Raw genomic sequence first — 21858 nt, 5'->3', positions numbered from 1 at the left:
TATCGTGTTAGAGAGGATGAGGAGCACCGGAGGTAACTTGTTCTGGTCTTCCGCTGCAGGTACACCTACCCCTCTATGGACCAGCTCTCTGAGACTCTCCCTCAGGTCCTCAAGCACTTTCGGTAAGTCCCAAATCAACGTTTATTCGCCACATACAGTGGGGAAAAAAAGTATTTAGTCAGCCACCAATTGTGCAAGTTCTCCCACTTAAAAAGATGAGAGAGGCCTGTAATTTTCATCATAGGTACACGTCAACTATGACAGACAAAATGAGGAAGAAAAATCCAGAAAATCACATTGTAGGATTTTTTATGAATTTATTTGCAAATTATGGTGGAAAATAAGTATTTGGTCAATAACAAAAGTTTCTCAATACTTTGTTATATACCCTTTGTTGGCAATGAAACAGGTCAAACGTTTTCTGTAAGTCTTCACAAGGTTTTCACACACTGTTGCTGGTATTTTGGCCCATTCCTCCATGCAGATCTCCTCTAGAGCAGTGATGTTTTGGGGCTGTCGCTGGGCAACACGGACTTTCAACTCCCTCCAAAGATTTTCTATGGGGTTGAGATCTGGAGACTGGCTAGGCCATTCCAGGACCTTGAAATGCTTCTTACGAAGCCACTCCTTCGTTGCCCGGGCGGTGTGTTTGGGATCATTGTCATGCTGAAAGACCCAGCCACGTTTCATCTTCAATGCCCTTGCTGATGGAAGGAGGTTTTCACTCAAAATCACATGATACATGGCCCCATTCATTCTTTCCTTTACACGGATCAGTCGTCCTGGTCCCTTTGCAGAAAAACAGCCCCAAAGCATGATGTTTCCACCCCCATGCTTCACAGTAGGTATGGTGTTCTTTGGATGCAACTCAGCATTCTTTGTCCTCCAAACACGACAAGTTCTATTTTGGTTTCATCTGACCATATGACATATGACATTCTCCCAATCCTCTTCTGGATCATCCAAATGCACTCTAGCAAACTTCAGACGGGCCTGGACATGTACTGGCTTAAGCAGGGGGACACGTCTGCACTGCAGGATTTGAGTCCCTGGCGGCGTAGTGTGTTACTGATGGTAGGCTTTGTTACTTTGGTCCCAGCTCTCTGCAGGTCATTCACTAGGTCCCCCCGTGTGGTTCTGTGATTTTTGCTCACCGTTCTTGTGATCATTTTGACCCCACGGGGTGAGATCTTGCGTGGAGCCCCAGATCGAGGGAGATTATCAGTGGTCTTGTATGTCTTCCATTTCCTAATAATTGCTCCCACAGTTGATTTCTTCAAACCAAGCTGCTTACCTATTGCAGATTCAGTCTTCCCAGCCTGGTGCAGGTCTACAATTTTGTTTCTGGTGTCCTTTGACAGCTCTTTGGTCTTGGCCATAGTGGAGTTTGGAGTGTGACTGTTTGAGGTTGTGGACAGGTGTCTTTTATACTGATAACAAGTTCAAACAGGTGCCATTAATACAGGTAACGAGTGGAGGACAGAGAAAACTCTTAAAGAAGAAGTTACAGGTCTGTGAGAGCCAGAAATCTTGCTTGTTTGTAGGTGACCAAATACTTATTTTCCACCATAATTTGCAAATAAATTCATTAAAAATCCTACAATGTGATTTTCTGGATTTTTTTTCCTCATTTTGTCTGTCATAGTTGACGTGTACCTATGATGAAAATGACAGGCCTCTCTCATCTTTTTAAGTGGGAGAACTTGCACAATTGGTGGCTGACTAAATACATTTTTTCCCCACTGTACACAGTTTACAGCTGGTATAAACAGTGCAGCTAAATGTGTACTGGCAAGCTCCCTCAACAGTGCAGTACAAATACCAATAAAAACATGATTTCACTTATGATTGATTTTGTTTTACCATTGAGGAAAATTTTGGAAATACGTGTTTTAATAAAAGTGTTATCCTCCGGGATCAAAAACAAAAAAAAAATTCTGTGGATAACTAAATATAATTTAAATTACATTCACGTAGAGGTTTACATCCTCTTCTTATTAGAAGCTTCAAACTCCCATCAAACCTCCTGTTGTTTCCCTTCAGGTTTAAGAGTGTCATTGGACTGGGCAGTGGTGCTGGTGCCTACACCCTCGCGAAATTCGCTGTGAGTTGATTTTTGTTGCTGTTGAACTCTTTGTTTTTGTTTAAAATTGAGCAGCCATGATTAAACTAAGATTTTAAACCTAGTAAAAGTCCTTCCAACATACCACAGTGTTGAAACCGGCAACATAATCGTGATCATTTTTATTGCCAAGCAGCAAGTCCTTTGGAATGTTCTTTTGTTTGCACACATCTACACTGTTCTGTACTGTACAGACACTGAATAGACGGTGTGGTGGTTATCCTTATGTTAGACGAACCACTGAAACAATGAAGCTTATAGTAGATATCACAACAAAGTTTATCTTGCTGTACAAGTGTTTGTGTCATTTCCTGCTCTCTGAATCCTAAATATGTCCCAAATGGGTTGTGCTATGTTCTTCATCTCTTTATTCTTCCTGGCTACAGCTGAACCATCCAGACAAGGTTGAGGGACTTGTCCTCATCAACATCAATGCACGTGCTGAGAGCGTGATAGATTCACTTACACACAAGGTAGCATAACTAACATAACTTTAAGTGCTTTTGAAACTGTAAATAAATAAGAATATGTCAGGTTTGTATTAGTTTATTATTATTAAGACCCTCCAACATAACAATCCACATTGTGGTCTTTCAGGCTAAGCTCATGGTGACGCGCTGATTTACTCTGATAGAGTTGAATTCTTAGGGGATTACGTATAGATCTGCTTTAATGATCTTTGTGTTTGATCAGAGCCTGGTTTGGGGAGCATGCACACACACACCTCTGTAAACTCCCAACTCTCTCTCTGTTCAGATGACTGGCTGGATCACAGCACTACCTGATCATGTTCTAAACCACATGTTTGGAAAGGTAAGGGTTAGATAGACACAGGAACAACACTAACACCTTAATTACTACTTCTGTTCCATCTACTACACTACAACCACTGACAGTCCGTATCGAAAGAGCAACGAATTGTTTTGAAACATCCTAAAGATGTAGTTTTGTTCAATAAACTGTCAATATAAGACTTCTGTCCCCCTCTGGAAGCTACAGTACCTTGCAAAAGTATTCATCCCCCTTGGCGTTTTTACTATTTTTGTTGCGTTACAACCTGTAATTTAAATTGGTTTTTATTTGGATTTCATGTAATGGACATACACAAAATAGTCCAAATTGGTGAAGTGGAATGAAAGAAATAACTTGTTACAAAAAATTATAAAAAGTAAATAATGGAAAAGTGGTGTGTGCATATGTTTTCACCCCCTTTGCTATGAAGCCCCTAAATAAGATCTGGTGCAACCAATTACCTTCAGAAGTCACAGAATTAGTTAGATTGCACACAGGTGGACTTTATTTTTTTTACACACCTGTTCTGAAAGGCCCCAGAGTCTGTAACACCACTAAGCAAGGGGCACCATGAAGACCAAGGAGCTCTCCAAACAGGTCAGGGACAAAGTTGTGGAGAAGTAGAGATCAGGGTTGGGTTAGAAAAAAATATCCCAAACTTTGAACATCCCACGGAGCACCATTTAAATCCATTATAAAAAAATTTGAAAGAATATGGCACGACAACAAACCTGCCAAGAGAGGGCCGCCCACCAAAACTCACGGACCAGGCAAGGGGGGCATTAATCAGAGAGGCAACAAAGACACCAAAGATAACACTGAAGGAGCTGCAAAGCTCCACAGCGGCGATTGGAGTATCTGTCCATAGGACCACTTTAAGCCGTACACTTCACAGAGGTGGGCTTTACAGAAGAGTGGCCAGAAAAAGGCCATTGCTTAAACAAAAAAATAAGCAAACACGTTTGGTGTTTGCCAAAAGGCATGTGGGAGACTCCCCAAACAAATGGAAGAAGGTACTCTGGTCAGATGAGACTAAAATTGAGCTTTTTGGCCATCAAGGAAAGCACTATGTCTGGCGCAAACCCAACACCTCTCATCACCCCGAGAACACCATCCTGCTGTGGGGATGTGTTTCATTGGCAGGGACTGGGAAACTGGTCAGAATTGAAGGAATGATGGATGGCGCTAAATAAAGGGAAATTCTTGAGGGAAACCTGTTTGTCTTCCAGAGATTCACCTTCCAGCAGGACAATGACCCTAAGCATACTGCTAAAGCAACACTTGAGTGGTTTAAAGGGAAACATTTAAATGTCTTGGAATGGCCTCGTCAAAGCCCAGACCTCAATCCAATTGAGAATCTGTGGGATGATTTAAAGATTGCTGTACACCAGCGGAACCCATCCAACTTGAAGGAGCTGGTGAAGTTTTGCCTTGAAGAATGGGCAAAAATCCCAGTGGCTAGATGTGCCAAGCTTATAGAGACATACCCCAAGAGACTTGCAGCTGTAATTGCTGCAAAAGGTGGCTCTACAAAGTATTGACTTTGGGGGGGTGAATAGTTATGCGCGCTCAAGTTTTCAGTTTTTTTGTCTTATTTGTTGTTTGTTTCACAATAAAAAAATATTTTGCATCTTCAAAGTGGTAGGCATGTTGTGTAAATCAAATGATACAAACCCCCCGAAAATCCATTTTAATTCCAGGTTGTAAGGCAACAAAATAGGGAAAATGCCAAGGGGGTGAATACTTTTGCAAGCCACTGTATATACCTGAGTATGAATGATACAATTACATTTATATTTAAATAGCTGTGAATTGTTGTGAAACATCAACCCCTTGTTATGGATGTTTATAGTCAGTGTCATAACACATTACGTGTATTATACACAATGTTATAACGTATGTACTTCATAGAAAGCGTTACCATTGAGTTGTATTATTTGTGCATTAGGAGGAGATCCAGAACAACCCTGATCTGATCGCCACATACCGCAACCACATCACCAATGATGTCAACCAGTCCAACCTGGCCCAGTTCCTCAAGTCCTACCAGAACCGCAGGGACCTAGAGATCGAGAGGCCTGTCCCGGGGGGAAACATTAACGTCAGGACTCTGAAGTACGTCACACGGACCGACTCCGCATCAGGGCCCTGACTCTTACCTGACCACATGACCTGACCAGGGAAAACTCAGGGCCCTAGCTACTCATGATTGTTTCAGATATGATATTGACTATGAGCATTAGTTCTATTGACTGAGTATTAGTTATGATATTTACTATGAGCATTATTAGTTAAGTAGCTAATTAATCTGCTGACTCCTGCAGGTGCCCTGCACTGCTGGTGGTGGGAGACAGCTCCCCTGCAGTCGAGGCTGTGGTCGAGAGCAACGCAAAGCTCAACCCAACACAGACAACACTGCTCAAGGTGAGTTTAATGTGTGACTCAGACAGATTAATTATTACTGTCAAAAGTAGTTTGTAAGTAAAGATCCAGAAGCACAGTGTCATTGACCATCCAAGAACAATGCATGTGATTTGGTAATGAGAAGGGGTTGTTAAGATAATGGTGATTGGTTGACCCATGATCGTTTGTCTTTGTCCAATCAGATGGCTGACTGTGGAGGACTTCCCCAGGTGAGCCAGCCTGGCAAACTGACAGAGGCCTTCAAGTACTTCATCCAGGGCAAGGGTTACAGTAAGTATCAGCTCTGGATAATGGATCTAATTGGAAGATGATGTTAATCTTAGTGCATGTCAACAAGGTATCACCTGTAGTCAGTGGTAGCATGCACAGAATAAGAGAATGAGAATCTCACACATGGAATATTACTGCTCCCCAATATTCCAGAAGCCGTCGTCAGCGTGCACTGAGGAACTAAAATGTAGCTACCAGCTTCCTAGTGTACCAAGAGACTAACTTTCAGATTGAATAGAGCCCTTGGGGTCTGGTCAAAAGCAGTGCACTACAGTGCCTTCAGAAAGTATTCAGACCCCTTGACTTTTTCCACATTTTGTTACGTTACAGCCTTTTTCTAAAATTGATTAAATAGTTTTTCCCCCTCATCAATCTACATACAATACCCCATAATGACAAAGCAAAAAGTCTTTTTGATTTTTTTGCTAATTTATAAAAAATGGATATCACATTTATATAAGTATTCAGACCCTTTACTCAGTACTTTGTTGAAACGCATTTGGCAGCGATTACAGCCTCGAGTCTTCTTGGGTATGACGCTACAAGCTTGGCACACCTTTATTTGGGGAGTTTCTCCCATTCTTCTCTGCAGATCCTCTCAAGCTCTGTCAGGTTGGATGGGGAGTGTTGCTGCACAGCTATTTTCAGGTCTCTCCAGAGATGTTCGATCGGGTTCAAGTCCGGTCTGTGGCTGGGCCACTCAAGGACATTCAGAGACTTGTCCTGAAGCCACTCCTGTGTTGTCTTGGCTGTGTGCTTAGGGTCGTTGTCCTGTTGGAAGGTGAACCTTCGCCCCAGTCTGAGGTCTGGAGCACTCTAGAGCAGGTTTTTATCAAGGATCTCTCTGTACTGTTCATCTTTCCCTCGATCCTGACTGGTCTCCCAGTCCCTGCCGCTGAAAAACATCCCCACAGCATGATGCTGCCACCACCATGCTTCACCGTAGGGATGGTGCCAGGTTTCCTCCAGACGTGACGCTTGGCATTCAGGCCAAAGTGTTAAATCTTGGTTTCATCAGACCAGAGAATCTTGTTTCTCATAGACAGTCTTTAGGTGCCTTTTGGCAAACTCAAAGTGGGCTGTCATGTACCTTTTACATAAGGAGTGGTTTCCGTCTGGCCACTCTACCATAAATGCATGATTGGTGGAGTGCTGCAGTGATGGGAGAACCTTACAGAAGGACAACCATCTCCACAAAGGAACTCTAGAGCCCTGTCAGAGTGACCATCGGGTTATTGGTCACCTCGCTGACCAAGGCCGTTCTCCCACGATTGCTCAGCTCTAGGAAGAGTCTAGGTGGTTCCACACTTCTTCCATTTAAGAACGATGGAGGCCACTGTGTTCTTGGGGACCTTCAATGCTGCAGACATTTTTTGGTACCCTTCCCCGGATCTGTGCCTCGACACAATCCTGTCTTGGAGCTCTACGGACAATTCCTTCGACCTCATGGCTTGGTTTATTTCTCTGACATGCACTGTCAACTGGGAGACCTTATATACACAGGTGTGTGCCTTTCCAAATCATGTCCAATTGATTTTACCACAGGTGGACTCCAAGTTTTAGAAACATCTCAAGGATGATCAATGGAAACAGGATACACCTGAGCTCAATTTCAAGTCTCATAGCAAAGGGTCTGAATACTTATGAAAATAAGGTATTTCTGTTAATACATTTGCAAAAATATCTAAACCTGTTTTTGCTTTGTCATTATGGGGTATTGTGTGTAGATTGCTGAGGATAAAACATTTTAAAATTTAGAATAAGGCTGTAAGGTAACAAAGTGGAAAAAGTCAAGGGGTCTGAATACTTTCCGAAGGCACTGTATATATATTTTTTTTACATTTTAGTCCGTTAGCAGACGCTCTTATCCAGAGCGACTTACAGTTAGTGCATACATTTTCATACTGGCCCCCCACAACCCTGGCGTTGAAAGCACCATGCTCTACCAACTGAGCTACAGGGGACTATATATATATATGTATGTAATAGGGTGTAATTTGGAACTCACCCTAACGGTCTCTCCTGCCTTCCCCTAGTGTCCTCGGCCAGCATGACCAGACTGGTGAGGTCCCGTACTGCCTCAGGCTCCAGCATCGCCTCCTGCGACAGCAACAGGAGCCACTCTCATAGCAACGACAACCAGCCCGCCCGGCCTCACACCGACGTGTCCGTGGAGAGTGTCTCCAACAGCACCGTGGATCAGACCGTTGTCATGTCCAGCAGCAAGACTGAGGACACCTGCTAGTGCCTTTGGTCACTGAAAGGTCCTAGGTTGTGTCCCAAATGGCACCCTATTTCCTATATAGTGCGCTACTTTTGACGTCAAAAAGTAGTGCATTATGTGGGAAATAGGATGCCATTTGGGACGCAGCCCCTGTGTCCCTAACCTCATAACCCCTGTCCATTCCCTACTGCCTGTGTTGCTGCTGACAATAAACCTCATAACCCCTGTCCTGTCCTGTCCATTCCCTACCCTACTGCCTGTGTTGCTGCTGACAATAAACCACAACATGCTACTATGATAGAGGACAGTATCTATGCTCTGTTCTCACTGCATTGTGGGTAATAGAGTTTATACCCAATGGTTGCCATACTGTATGTCATTTGGGTGATATGTAATCTGTATGGATGTTCCTCTATGTATTGTTTTTATTGTAAGAATGTTACAATGCCAGGGCAGCATCAAATTGAGGACTCCCTGTTTTGTTTCTGTTGTAGAACATGATATGTAACACATAAATCATAATGACGCTTAAATAAGCCCTGAATTATGTCAAATATTTTACATATGTTTGGTCAAAACTTTCCAATGCTGAAAAACTGATTATTTTGATAGAAATGCAATGTATGAGAGAAATAGCAAAAAATGCAGCAGAAATTATTTTGAAAAGATTTGTCACAACCCAAATCTTCATACTGGTACATAATACTGTTTGTATTTATTTGAACCAATAAAATTTGACTTCCTGGATAGAGGTTGTTGTTGTTTATGATATGGTACATTGACCAATGAAATAAGTTACAACACTTATTCAGCTGATCTCAAATTTCAATCAATCAAAGCTGATACACTTTTGACCTCAGAGAGCAAATAACTGACTTGACAATGCAGACATTGAGGCAAACATTATTGTTAATTAAGAGTCAATGGAAATAATCACCCACATGCTCTTAAGGAAATTGTGAATGTCATGGATACATTAGAACTAGTAGATATATGGAGGCTTAAATATGCTGATCTAGTGAGATATACATGGCGGAGACTGAATCAAGCTAGTCGTCTTGACTTCTTTCTTATCTCATTCTCGTTGGCACCAAAAGTAAAAAAAAGTGTTGATAGGGGACAGAATGCGGTCGGACCATCATATAATAGGCATATACATTACTCTGACTGAATTTCCACGTGGGCGAGGATATTGGAAATTTAATCAAAGCCTATTAGATGATAATTTATTTATAATTAGAACAAAGGAATTTATAACTGACTTTTTCCAACATAACATAGGTACAGCGAATCCCCTTATTGTATGGGACACCTTTAAATGTGCCTTTAGAGGCCATGCAATTCAGTACTCATCTCGAAAACAAAAGCAATTTAGGTCAAAAGAGTTTATACTAAGAAAGGAAATAGAAAGTCTAACAGAACAGATAGATGGCAATAAAAACTGTAACATAGAGGCTCAGAATAAATTAGAGGAAAAACAAAAAGAAATGGAAAAACTTATTCAAGAAAGATCAAGTGTAATATATTATAAAAATAAAGCAAACTGGATGGAATATGGGGAAAAATGCACAAAATTATTTTTTAATCTTCAACATAGGAATGCTACCAAAAAGAACTTAATGAAACTGGTTACAATTGACGGAGTCACCCATAATTCACCTAATGATATTTTGAAGGAAGAAACAAAGTATTTTAAGCATATGTTTTCTTTTCAGTCGCCTCCATCTCCTCTAACTGAAGCTAATTGTAGAGATTTTTTTTCTATTGATAATGTCAAATTAACAGCCACACAGAAAGACTCATGTGAAGGTGAAATTACAGAGGAGGAACTTCTGGATGCAATTAAAGACTTTAAGTCCGGGAAAACTCCAGGGTTGGATGGCATACCAATCAAGGTATACCAAACCTTTTTTGATATACTAAGAGGACCGTTATTAGCATGTTTTAACCACTCCTATGTAAATGGTAGATTATCTGACACTCAAGAAGAAGGTCTGATCTCATTATTACTGAAACAGGATACAAGTGGAAAATATAAAGATCCAGTCCATTTACAAAATTGGAGGCCACTTACACTTCAGTGTTGTGATGCAAAAATCCTAGCAAAATGTATAGCGCATAGAATTAAAAAGGTATTGTCGGATATTATTCATTCTAATCAGACAGGTTTTTTACATGGAAGATACATTGGAGATAATATAAGGCAAGTATTGGAAACAATAGAACACTATGAAAAATATGGGAAACCAGGCCTGCTATTCATAGCAGACTTCGAAAAGGCATTTGATAAAGTTCGACTGGAATTTATATATAAATGCCTGGAGCATTTCAATTTTGGAGAATCTCTTATAAAATGGGTCAAAATCATGTATAGTAACCCTAGGTGTAAAATAGTAAATAATGGCTATTTCTCAGAAAGTTTTAAACTGTCAAGAGGAGTGAAACAAGGTTGTCCACTATCGGCATATCTATTTATTGTGGCCATCGAGATGTTAGCTATTAAAATCAGATCCAATAATAATATCAGAGGATTAGAAATACAGGGCTTAAAAACAAAGGTGTCATTGTACGCAGATGATTCATGTTTTCTTTTAGATCCACAACTAGAATCCCTCCACAGCCTCATAGAGGATCTAGATACATTTTCTAACCTCTCTGGATTAAAACCAAATTATGACAAATGTACTATATTACGTATTGGATCACTAAAAAATAAAATTTTTACATTACCATGTAGTTTACCAATAAAATGGTCTGATGGTGATGTAGATATACTCGGAATACATATCCCAAAGGAAATAAATGATCTCACTTCAATAAATTTTAATAGAAAGTTAGCAAAAATAGATAAGATCTTACTACCATGGAAAGGAAAATACCTGTCAATTTGTGGAAAAATCACCCTGATTAACTCTTTAGTATTATCCCAGTTTACCTATTTGCTTATGGTCTTGCCTACGCCTAGCAAACAGTTTTTTAAATTATATGAGAAAAAAATATTCAATTTTATTTGGAACGGCAAGCCAGACAAAATTAAAAGAGCATATTTATATAATGAATATGAATTCGGAGGACAGAAATTATTAAATATTAAAGCATTAGACCTATCACTAAAATCTTCAGTCATCCAAAAGTTATACTTAAATCCGAACTGGTTCTCAAGCAAATTAGTAAGATTGTCTCACCCACTGTTCAAGAAAGGCCTTTTTTCCTTTATTCAGATTACAACCTCTCACTTTCAGTTATTTGAAAAGGAAATAATCTCCCAAATGTCACTATTTCTAAAACAAGCCATAGAAAGTTGGTTGCAATTTCAATTTAATCCTCCAGAAACGACAGAACAAATAATGCAACAAATATTGTGGTTAAATTCAAATATACTAATTGACAAAAAACCTTTATTTTTTGACAGAATGTTTAAAAAAGGTATAATCTTCGTAAATGATATCATCGGTAGGACTGGTGGAGTTATGTCGCACATGCAGCTAACAAAAACATATGGAAATGTCTGCTCTACCCAGAATTACAACCAAATAATTGCAGCCTTACCGCAAAAGTGGAAGAGGAAAGTTGAAGGGGGAGAAAGTAAGGAACTTGTCTGTCGGCCTTGCATTAAAGAACATAATTGGTTAAGGAAAACTGTGATAAATAAAAAAGTATATCAGTTTCACTTAAGGACCAAAGGATTGACAGCCGTCCCATATAGATTGCAAAATAGTTGGGAAGAGATCTTTGACGTACCGATCCCATGGCATAGTGTTTATGAACTGACACGAAAAACGACACCGGATTCAAAAATTAGAATCTTTCAATTTAAATTATTATATAAAATTCTTGCTACCAATAGAATGTTATTTATATGGGGGATACAATCTTCCCAGCTCTGCAGATTTTGCTGTGAAGAGATAGAATCATTAGATCATTTGTTTTGGTTCTGCCATTTGTAGCTTGTTTTTGGACACAGGTCCAGGAATGGCTAAAGGATTGCAATATTTACCTGGAACTAACCTTGCAGATAGCATTACTGGGTGATCTGAAAAGTCATAGTCAATCAATCAATAATATAATAATACTTTTAGCAAAAATGTTTATTTTTAATTCACAATCTGTAGAAGCAATGAGAATAGAAAGGTTCAGAACTTTTGTAAAACATCACAGTACGGTCGAAATATATATGGCAAATAGAAATCCTATATGGATGGTGTTAAGAGATAGATGGGAGGTATTGAATAGAGTTGAAGGATGGGACTAATAACAAATAACAACAAATAATAACAAAGATAGCTAATAATGTAAGCATACTGTGTCCATAATAAGTATATAGGTTGTATGTTGGGAGCTTTTGGGAAAGAGCACAGTTAGAAAGATATGGCATTTAGAAGCAAACCGGATGGACATCATGAAAATGATCGGAGAGGTTGAGAGTAGAAGAAGTTCAGGAGCAAAAAAATAAATAAATATATATATATATATATATATATATAGATATAGAATTATTGTAAAATTAACTCTGTCCATAAGGTGTAGATAGTAAGTATAGACCGGAAGTAGAGGCCTGGGCGTTGTTGTTCACTAATTTACTCCAAGTAGGGAAAGGATGGTGGGGTTGAAAAGTAATAAAGGGGAATATATATATAAAAAATAAAAAAAAACATGGGGGATTGGAAGTGATGCAGACAATTACATTGATAGAAGATACAATCTATCTGCAATATTAAGCTGATCCATCCCCCCCTTTTCACACTCAACAGTTTCCCATGTGTCTCAAGAATGGTCCACCACCCAAAGGACATCCAGCCAATTTGACACAACTGTGGGAAGCATTGGAGTCAACATGGGCCAGCATCCCTGTGGAACGCTTTTGGCACTTTGTAGAGTCCATACATTTCATTTCATTTACATTTCAGTCATTTAGCAGACGCTCTTATCCAGAGCGACTTACAGTTAGTGAGTGCATACATTATTTGTTTATACTGGCCCCTTGTGGGAATCAAACCCACAACCCTGGCGTTGCAAACGCCATGCTCTACCAACTGAGCTACATCCCTGCCGGCCATTCCCTCCCCTACCCTGGACGACGCTGGGCCAATTGTGCGCCGCCCCATGGGTCTCCCGGTCGCGGCCGGCTACGACAGAGCCTGGATTCGAACCAGGATCTCTAGTGGCACAGCTAGCACTGCGATGCAGTGCCTTAGACCACTGCGCCACTCGGGAGACTGGCTCAGTGCCCCGACGAATTGAGGGGGGGGGGGGGGTGCAACTCAATATTAGGAATGTGTTCTTAATGTTTTGTACACTCAGTGTATATTTGGATGTTTTTCCCCAATATGAAAAATATGCTTTCACGCTCATTTTCAAAGAAAACAGCTACATCCTTTTTCCTTTCATTAAATGGAGGTTAAATAATTGCAAAACCCTGTGCATAAAAATATATATATTCTACACATAAGGGGCTTGATCATAATCAAGAGTTTGGGCAGGGTTCAACTCAAATGTTCTTCAATCGTAGTCCTGGGGACCCAAGGGGTGCGCAGGCTTTGTTCCAGCCCGTTACTTGAACATCTAATTCAACTAACCAACATATCATCAATCCCTTTATTCCAAGGAATGTAAAGCTGGAGACAATAGAGGCCAATAATAACCTAAATGAACCTGTCCTCTGCTCAGTTCTCCCCAGTCGAATCATACCGAAGACTCTAAAAAATGGGACCGACACCTCTCTGTTTGGCCTTCAGCGTTAAGGAGATGGATTTGGGTAAGGCCCTGCGACAGACTAGTGTCTTGTCCAGGGGTTGTACTGCCTCATGCTACAGAAACAGGAGATGGTCTCCTGCCCTATGGGGCCGTACGTTCAGGCTCGGACAAGGCTGCTCAGTTGTCAGTTGATGACCTCATTGTGGTCGTAGTAGTGCCCCAGCTCAGAGAAGATGTCGTTGGGGTTCCTGCAGCTGAGGTTACAGAAGCAGGCATTGATCCACATCACCTGCCATGTCAGCGTGGCTCCGTTGGGACACTTAAACTCCACCTCGATAGTCTTGGACTTGTAAGGGATGCAGCAGCGATCGTCTGTGGCCATGCAGACGCCACAGTATTTTGGCCGGTAGGGCTTCTTGCTGGTACAGCCTGAGATTGTGAAGTTCTGGCTATGCTCCTCCCTGTAAATGTTCAGACACTTCTTCCCTGGCTGAGGGGTTCATAGATAAACATGGGTCAGAATCAATAATAGATTGATTGACATGGGGTCAGAATACTGTTACACTGTCAAAATGATATTCAACTGTACTGAAAAAACATATGTCACCCATATGATTTAAAACCATGTTCATATTCACAATACATGAGTTGATGAAGTTGGGCCTGGTTTCATTGAAAGCACAAGTGAGATAGTGTGTCACTGTGCATCCTAAATGGCACCCTATTCCCTAAATGGCACCCTATTCCCTATATAGTGCACTACTTTTGACCAGAGCTCTATGGGTAGTACACTTTAAAGTGAATAGGGTGCCATTTAGGACATAAGCTGTAGTCCTGTGTAGCTCAGTTGGTAGAGCATGGCGTTTGCAACACCAGGGTTGTGGGTTCGTTTCCCACGGGGGACCAGTATGAAAAAAATTAAAAATATGTATGCACTCACCAACTGTAAGTCGCTCTGGATAAGAGCGTCTGCTAAAAATGACACACACACAAAAAAAAGAGACAGATGTTCTCACCTTGATGTGCTTGGTGATGTCGACGTCACAGGGCCGGATGTTGCAGAGGCGGGACTCCTTGATCAACTCACACTGGTCGTTGGCGTTGGAGATCCTCAGGGACAGGCCACGTCCACAGGTCTTGGAACACGGGGACCAGGAGGTGGTCTGGGTAATGCAGTTCTTATGCCAGACCTCATTGTGGCTGGCGCGCACTGCCAAATAAACAGAGGAATAGACTCTTGAATAGGGATGCAAAATTCAGGTAACTTCCCCAAAAATGCCCAGGCTTTCCAGAAATCCTGGTTGGAGGATTCCTGGATTCCCTGCTCATTCCTTCCTGATTTCAAGAATCTTCCAAACAGGATTTCTGGAAAACCAATGGGCCCATATTGCTCTGGTCAAAAGTAGTGCACTACATAGGGAATAGGGTGCCATTTGGGATGCGTCCCATATAATCTAGTACTGTACCCATCTCTGCATGCCTGGGGGCTTCCTTGCGGGGCTTCCTGGGCTCGTCACAGATCCACTGCTCACAGCATCGGCCCGGCAGTTTGACCCGCCTGGGCGTCTGGCACCACACCCGGGGTGGCTGGGAGTCCGTGCATAGCGGTACACAGCCGATGGCCCCGTTTACACACAGACAGCGGTATTTACAGCTGGGTTGGAAGCTCTGGCCGTTCCGGTAGATCACTCCGTCATACTCACAGCCTGTACCCACCATGTCTGTTTGATAGAGCATGTAAAATAATTAGAATCAGCGCTGCACGGTCAAGTATATCCCCTATAGCAAGGGGAGGCCCGCCGGGCACTTCAATCCGGCCCACGATACATTTTTTAAATGTATTAAATATTATTATATTTGAGTTACGATTTTTGGCCTAAAATTACTAATTCCATGATATACAAACAAGCTCCAATAGATGGCGCTGTAGCCTCTGTATTTGGGCCTACAGTCAGATTCAGAATGCACTCAGTCATCATAGCCACTTCATTGCTTGACGACTTTTGACGTGAAAAATGAGTGCTGCAAAAATGAGAAAAGTGGACTGTGAATGTCGTGTGTTATTGAATGGTCAGCAAAATACTTTTTTACCTGATATGCTAATAAAGTGTTGCCGTTTTTAAGGAATACAATCTCAATCGTCATTTCAAGCAAGCATGATAAAAGTGTGTTAATGCTGGAAAATGTTGTCAAAGTGGTTGTAAAACTTGCCAACTTTAACCATCGTCAGTTCATTCAGCTGCTCAATGACACAGAGGCAGAGTACCAGGACTTGTACCATTCAAATGTGCGCTGGCTAAGCCTGGGAAAAGTATTTCGCCATGTGTGGGAACTGAGAGGGGAGATAGGTATGTTCCTTGATACGGTTGGTAAGTCTGACAACTTCTCCGAGTTGAAAGACAGACTGGCTGGGCGACTTTGCTTTCGGTGTGGACATATTGGGGCATCTGAACGATCTAAATGTGAAACTGTAGGGAAATTGTGTTTTTGTACATGAACTGTATTCCAACGTGAAAGCATTCAAGGCCAAACTTATGTTGTTCTCCAGAGAAATGAGCAGCCGTGTTGTTCTCCAGAGAAATGAGCAGCCGGTCTCTCGCTCTTTTTCCGACACTGGCCGCACTGGACGCGCCCACATCGCAGTGCCGGACTGAGACATACAGTAGCACTTTCATCGACCTGCATGCTGAGTTCCTGCCGCTTCTCAGACTTCACCAATATTGAGACTGAGCTGGAACTTGTATCATGCCCCCTGTCTTTCGACAGTGAGAAAGCACCACCAGACACGCAATTGGAGCTCATTGGCATCAAATGTGACAGTGCTTTGAAGGAGAAGTACAAAACAGCAACAATAGACCAGTTCTATGGCTCACTAAATGAGACAAAGTTTCCAAACATTAAAAAGCACGCCCAAAGGATGTTGTTTTATTCAGGTCCACATGTGTGTGAACAAACGTTCTCAGTCATGAATTACAACAAATCCCGTCACAGGTCAAATTTAACTAAGGACCACTTGTCAGCTGTTCTGAGAATCTCTACATCAAAGATGACACCAAACTTTGATGCCCTTGCCAAGAGAGGTGACCAGACCCATTGTTCACATTAAGACTCAAATAACCGTGACTGGGGTAGGCAAGGATTATGCTTTTTCATGGTGTTGGTTATGCAGTGAGAATTATCCAGCAATGCACTTGGATACAGGTAATAACTAATCAGTCAGATTTGGGCTGAGGTGATTGGATAACTGTAAATATGTCTCACAATGGAGATGAGAATTGTTCCTTAATATGCTTTAAAAAAACAGACCATTCCAAATTAAACGGATGCTCTTACGATATGTTTGACTCAAATTTTAGATTACTTTTTTTTTCTTACACATCTGCTGTTACATTTTGCATGTCTCCAGTCATATAATATATATCTATTTTTAAGTTTGCATATTGTGACTAAGTTTGATTGTACTTTACAAGGGTAGAGATGCAGGATCAGTGTGTGTGTTTGACTGTGTCTGTGATGTTATAAATTATATCAATTTTGTGAAGATTTTGTGAAAAATGTGTTCACAAAAAAACAAGGGTAGACTTCTCAACAGCTTCTACCCCCAAGCCATAAGACTCCTGAACAGCTAATCATGGCTACCCGGACTATTTGCACTGCCCACCCCATCCTTTTACGCTGCTGCTACTCTGTTAATTATTTATGCATAGTCACTTTAACTCTGCCCACATGTACATATTACTTTAACTACCTCACTAGCCGGTGCCCCCGCACATTGACTCTGCACCGGTACCCCCCTGTATATATAGCCTCCCTACTGTTATTTTATTTTACTTCTGCTCTTTTTTTCTCAACACTTTTTTTGTTGTTGTTTTATTTTTACTTTTTTGTTAAAAATAAATGCACTGTTGGTTAAGGGCTGTAAGTAAGCATTTCACTGTAATGTCTGCACCTGTTGTATTCGGCGCATGTGGCCAATACAATTTGATTTGATTTGATTAGAAATGGTACAAGGGTAGAATTGTTCTGCAAGCATATGTCCACCTACAGTACACTAGTAGTTGCGTATCAACGTGAAAATTAATAAAGGCTTCACATGTTTTTTCACGCATATAGTATGTGGCCCTTCACTTGGTTTCAAAAACTCAATGTGGCCCTTGAGCTGAAAGGTTCACCCCTGCCCTATAGGTATACATAGGAAAACAAGAAGCGGGATGTACACTACCAGTCAAAAGTTTGGACACACTTACTCATTCAAGGGTTTTTTCTTTATTTTTACATTGTAGAACAATAGTGAAGACATCAAAACTATGAAATAACACATATGTACATATAGCCATATAGCCACCCTTTGCCTTGATGACAGCTTTGCACACTCTTGGCATTCTCTCAACCAGCTTCATGAGGTAGTCACCTGGAATGCATTTCAATTAACAGGTGTGCCTTCTTAAAAGTTAATTTGTGGAATTTATTTCCTTCTTAATGCGCTATGATGAAACTGGCTCTCATGAGGACCACCACAGGAATGGAAGACCCAGAGTTTCCTCTGCTGCAGAGGATAAGTTCATTAGAGTTACCAGCCTCAGAAATTGCAGCCCAAATAAATGCTTCACAGAGTTCAAGTCACAGACACATCTCAACATTAACTGTTCAGAGGGGACTGTGTGAATCAGGCCTTCATGGTCATATTTCTGCAAAGAAAACACTACTAAAGGACACCAATAAGAAAAAGAGACTTGCTTGGGCCAAGAAACACGAGCAATGGACAATAGACAGGTGGAAATTTGCCCTTTGGTCTGGAGTCTAAATTGGAGATTTTTGGTTCCAACCGCCGTGTCTTTGTGAGAAGAGGTGTGGGTGAGCGGATGATCTCTGCATGTGTGGTTCCCACCGTAAAGCATGGAGAAGGAGGTGTTATGGTGTGGGGGTGCTTTGCTGGTGACACTGTCTGTGATTGATTTAGAATTCAAGGCACACTTAACCAGCATGGAATGAGTAGGTGTGTCCAAACTTTTACCTGGTACTGTAGTTGAGACTGTTCAATGTCAGCATTTCAGCTCTAAAGCCTTTCTCAAGAAAGACCAGTCTCAATGCACTGTGGCACACAAAGAAAGAAATGTATCAATTCCTTCGTCTAATCAGTACAACGTCCATTCTCATTACTGTATTTATATTTACAAATTGACTTAAAGGCACAGATGGAGATGGTAGAACGTCAGAACTCAAAGAGGAAAGTTATCTGAGGTGACACTTACAGGCACACACTCCTTTTTCGTACCTCGGCTTGTCCGCGCTGTAGTCGCAGTACAGTCCCTTATGGTAGTCACAGACATCGGCCTCGTTGCAGGTCTCCCCCACCTGCTTGGAACAGGCCTTACAGCAGTCACAGCCGTCCATCAGCACACTGACCCCTGGCGGACACAGGGGGGCGCTCTTGGCACACTTGCAGGGCCATTTGCAGAATGCGGTACGGTTATACAGCTCTATGGTCGTCGTCAAGGGAGGCATGGCCGTGGAATGTAGGGAAAATACCTGTAGGATGGACAGAACAACACTTATGAAATACTGGGTCATACTGGTGGGTTGGTCTTTGGGGTGGTCTTGTTGTGATATTCCTGCAAACCCACAGAGCAGAGAGACCAGCAGCGGCTCCAGGTTGATCATCAGTACCTATGTCAATGTTCATGTGCACCAACAACTAATATCCTCTCCTCAGTATAGTGGTTACAGTAGCCAGGGGTTACATTGGGATGGGGCCACCCAGCCAGAATAGTGGTTACAGTAGCCAGGGGTTACATTGGGATGGGGCCACCCAGCCAGTATAGTGGTTACAGTAGACTGGGGTTACATTGGGATGGGGCCACCCAGCCAGTATAGTGGTTACAGTAGACTGGGGTTACATTGGGATGGGGCCACCCAGCCAGAATAGTGGTTACAGTAGCCAGGGGTTACATTGGGATGGGGCCACCCAGCCAGAATAGTGGTTACAGTAGCCAGGGGTTACATTGGGATGGGGCCACCCAGCCAGAATAGTGGTTACAGTAGCCAGGGGTTACATTGGGATGGGGCCACCCAGCCAGTATAGTGGTTACAGTAGACTGGGGTTACATTGGGATGGGGCCACCCAGCCAGTATAGTGGTTACAGTAGACTGGGGTTACATTGGGATGGGGCCACCCAGCCAGAATAGTGGTTACAGTAGCCAGGGGTTACATTGGGATGGGGCCACCCAGCCAGAATAGTGGTTACAGTAGCCAGGGGTTACATTGGGATGGGGCCACCCAGCCAGAATAGTGGTTACAGTAGCCAGGGGTTACATTGGGATGGGGCCACCCAGCCAGTATAGTGGTTACAGTAGACCGGGGTTACATTGGGATGGGGCCACCCAGCCAGAATAGTGGTTACAGTAGACAGGGGTTACATTGGGATGGGGCCACCCAGCCAGTATAGTGGTTACAGTAGACAGGGGTTACATTGGGATGGGGCCACCCAGCCAGTATAGTGGTTACAGTAGACAGGGGTTACATTGGGATGGGGCCACCCAGCCAGTATAGTGGTTACAGTAGACAGGGGTTACAATGGGATGGGGCCACCCAGCCAGTATAGTGGTTACAGTAGACTGGGGTTACATTGGGATGGGGCCACCCAGCCAGTATAGTGGTTACAGTAGCCAGGGGTTACATTGGGATGGGGCCACCCAGCCAGTATAGTGGTTACAGTAGACAGGGGTTACAATGGGATGGGGCCACCCAGCCAGTATAGTGGTTACAGTAGACAGGGGTTACATTGGGATGGGGCCACCCAGCCAGTATAGTGGTTACAGTAGACAGGGGTTACAATGGGATGGGGCCACCCAGCCAGAATAGTGGTTACAGTAGACAGGGGTTACAATGGGATGGGGCCACCCAGCCAGAATAGTGGTTACAGTAGACAGGGGTTACAATGGGATGGGGCCACCCAGCCAGAATAGTGGTTACAGTAGACAGGGGTTACATTGGGATGGAGCCACCCAGCCAGTATAGTGGTTACAGTAGACAGGGGTTACAATGGGATGGGGCCACCCAGCCAGAATAGTGGTTACAGTAGACAGGGGTTACAATGGGATGGGGCCACCCAGCCAGAATAGTGGTTACAGTAGACAGGGGTTACAATGGGATGGGGCCACCCAGCCAGAATAGTGGTTACAGTAGACAGGGGTTACAATGGGATGGGGCCACCCAGCCAGAATAGTGGTTACAGTAGACAGGGGTTACAATGGGATGGGGCCACCCAGCCAGAATAGTGGTTACAGTAGACAGGGGTTACATTGGGATGGAGCCTGTAGTTGCACTCAACCCAAATTTGTTGCGGAAGGAAGTTGTTCTTCCAGGAACATTTTTAACAGTAGTACATGAAATCAGAGCACAGCAAGGGGAAATATGTTTCATTCCAGAAGGAAACACATTTCCAAACTAAGGCCAGGAGTCCCCCCACCAAGCAAAAGATGAAGATCAAGTTGTGTATGAGCTGTAGTATTGTAGACTGAAGATCAATGTAGGGTAGGGTTCACATGCATAACATACTGTACAAGTTTGTACTTCCTTAGTCTTTACATTTATTGCATTTTATCTAGTTCAGCCAGCCCCATGGACACAAACACCAAATTGGCACTAGCGGTTTGGTTTTCCCCTATAAAGTAATGAGTGAGGCTAGTGACTGATAGAAATAAATAACTCTCAGGCCAGGGTCATTCAACCACACCTACCTAATAACACATTTAAACGATATTAGTCAGAGAGAGAACTGAGGTAGTACCTGAGCTGTCATTATCTGAGCTAAAATGAGAGAGATTGGAAGAGAGAGTAGAGGAAAGAGAGAAAGAGAGAGTGGAGGAGAGACTAGAGGAAAGAGAGAAAGAGAGGGTGGAGGAGACAGTAGAGGAAAGAGAGAAAGAGAGAGTGGAAGAGAGAGTAGAGGAAAGAGAGAAAGAGAGGGTGGAGGAGAGACTAGAGGAAAGGGAGAAAGAGAGGGTGGAGGAGAGACTAGAGGAAAGAGAGAAAGAGAGGGTGGAGGAGAGACTAGAGGAAAGAGAGAAAGAGAGGGTGGAGGAGAGAGTAGAGGAAAGAGAGAAAGAGAGGGTGGAGGAGAGAGTAGAGGAAAGAGAGAAAGAGAGCGTGGAAGAGAGAGTAGAGGAAAGAGAGAAAGAGAGGGTGGAGGAGAGACTAGAGGAAAGGGAGAAAGAGAGAGTGGAGGAGAGACTAGAGGAAAGAGAGAAAGAGAGGGTGGAAGAGAGACTAGGGGAAAGAGAGAAAGAGAGAGTGGAAGAGAGAGTAGAGGAAAGAGAGAAAGAGAGGGTG

At 42.6% G+C, this 21858-nt stretch overlaps 2 protein-coding genes across 2 annotated transcripts; one reads left to right on the top strand and one right to left on the bottom strand.

The window, feature by feature from the left end:
- Nucleotides 1–59: 59 nt before the first annotated feature.
- On the top strand, nucleotides 60–7853 carry LOC311114768 (protein NDRG1-like; the record flags this gene model as incomplete). Its single annotated transcript, XM_084190001.1, has 6 exons — nucleotides 60–122; nucleotides 2044–2104; nucleotides 4863–5029; nucleotides 5239–5338; nucleotides 5521–5608; nucleotides 7645–7853. Coding segments are annotated over 6 exons (688 nt in total), but the record flags the coding sequence as incomplete, so codon positions are not given.
- Nucleotides 7854–13710: 5857 nt separating this feature from the next.
- On the bottom strand, nucleotides 13711–19187 carry LOC311114769 (CCN family member 4-like; the record flags this gene model as incomplete). The annotated part of the gene is made up of 4 exons (XM_084190002.1): nucleotides 13711–14016; nucleotides 14543–14736; nucleotides 14993–15247; nucleotides 18779–19187. 4 exons carry the CDS (start codon nucleotides 19185–19187, stop codon nucleotides 13711–13713), a joined length of 1164 nt encoding a protein of 387 aa, XP_084046128.1.
- Nucleotides 19188–21858: the final 2671 nt, after the last annotated feature.

Source organism: Coregonus lavaretus, assembly GCF_964263955.1.
Source record: "Coregonus lavaretus genome assembly, contig: HAP1_SCAFFOLD_8278, whole genome shotgun sequence".
NCBI classification, from domain to species: Eukaryota; Metazoa; Chordata; class Actinopteri; order Salmoniformes; family Salmonidae; genus Coregonus; species Coregonus lavaretus.
The sequence above is the reverse complement of the archived record's forward strand: the minus strand, read 5'-3'. Positions and strand labels throughout refer to the sequence as shown.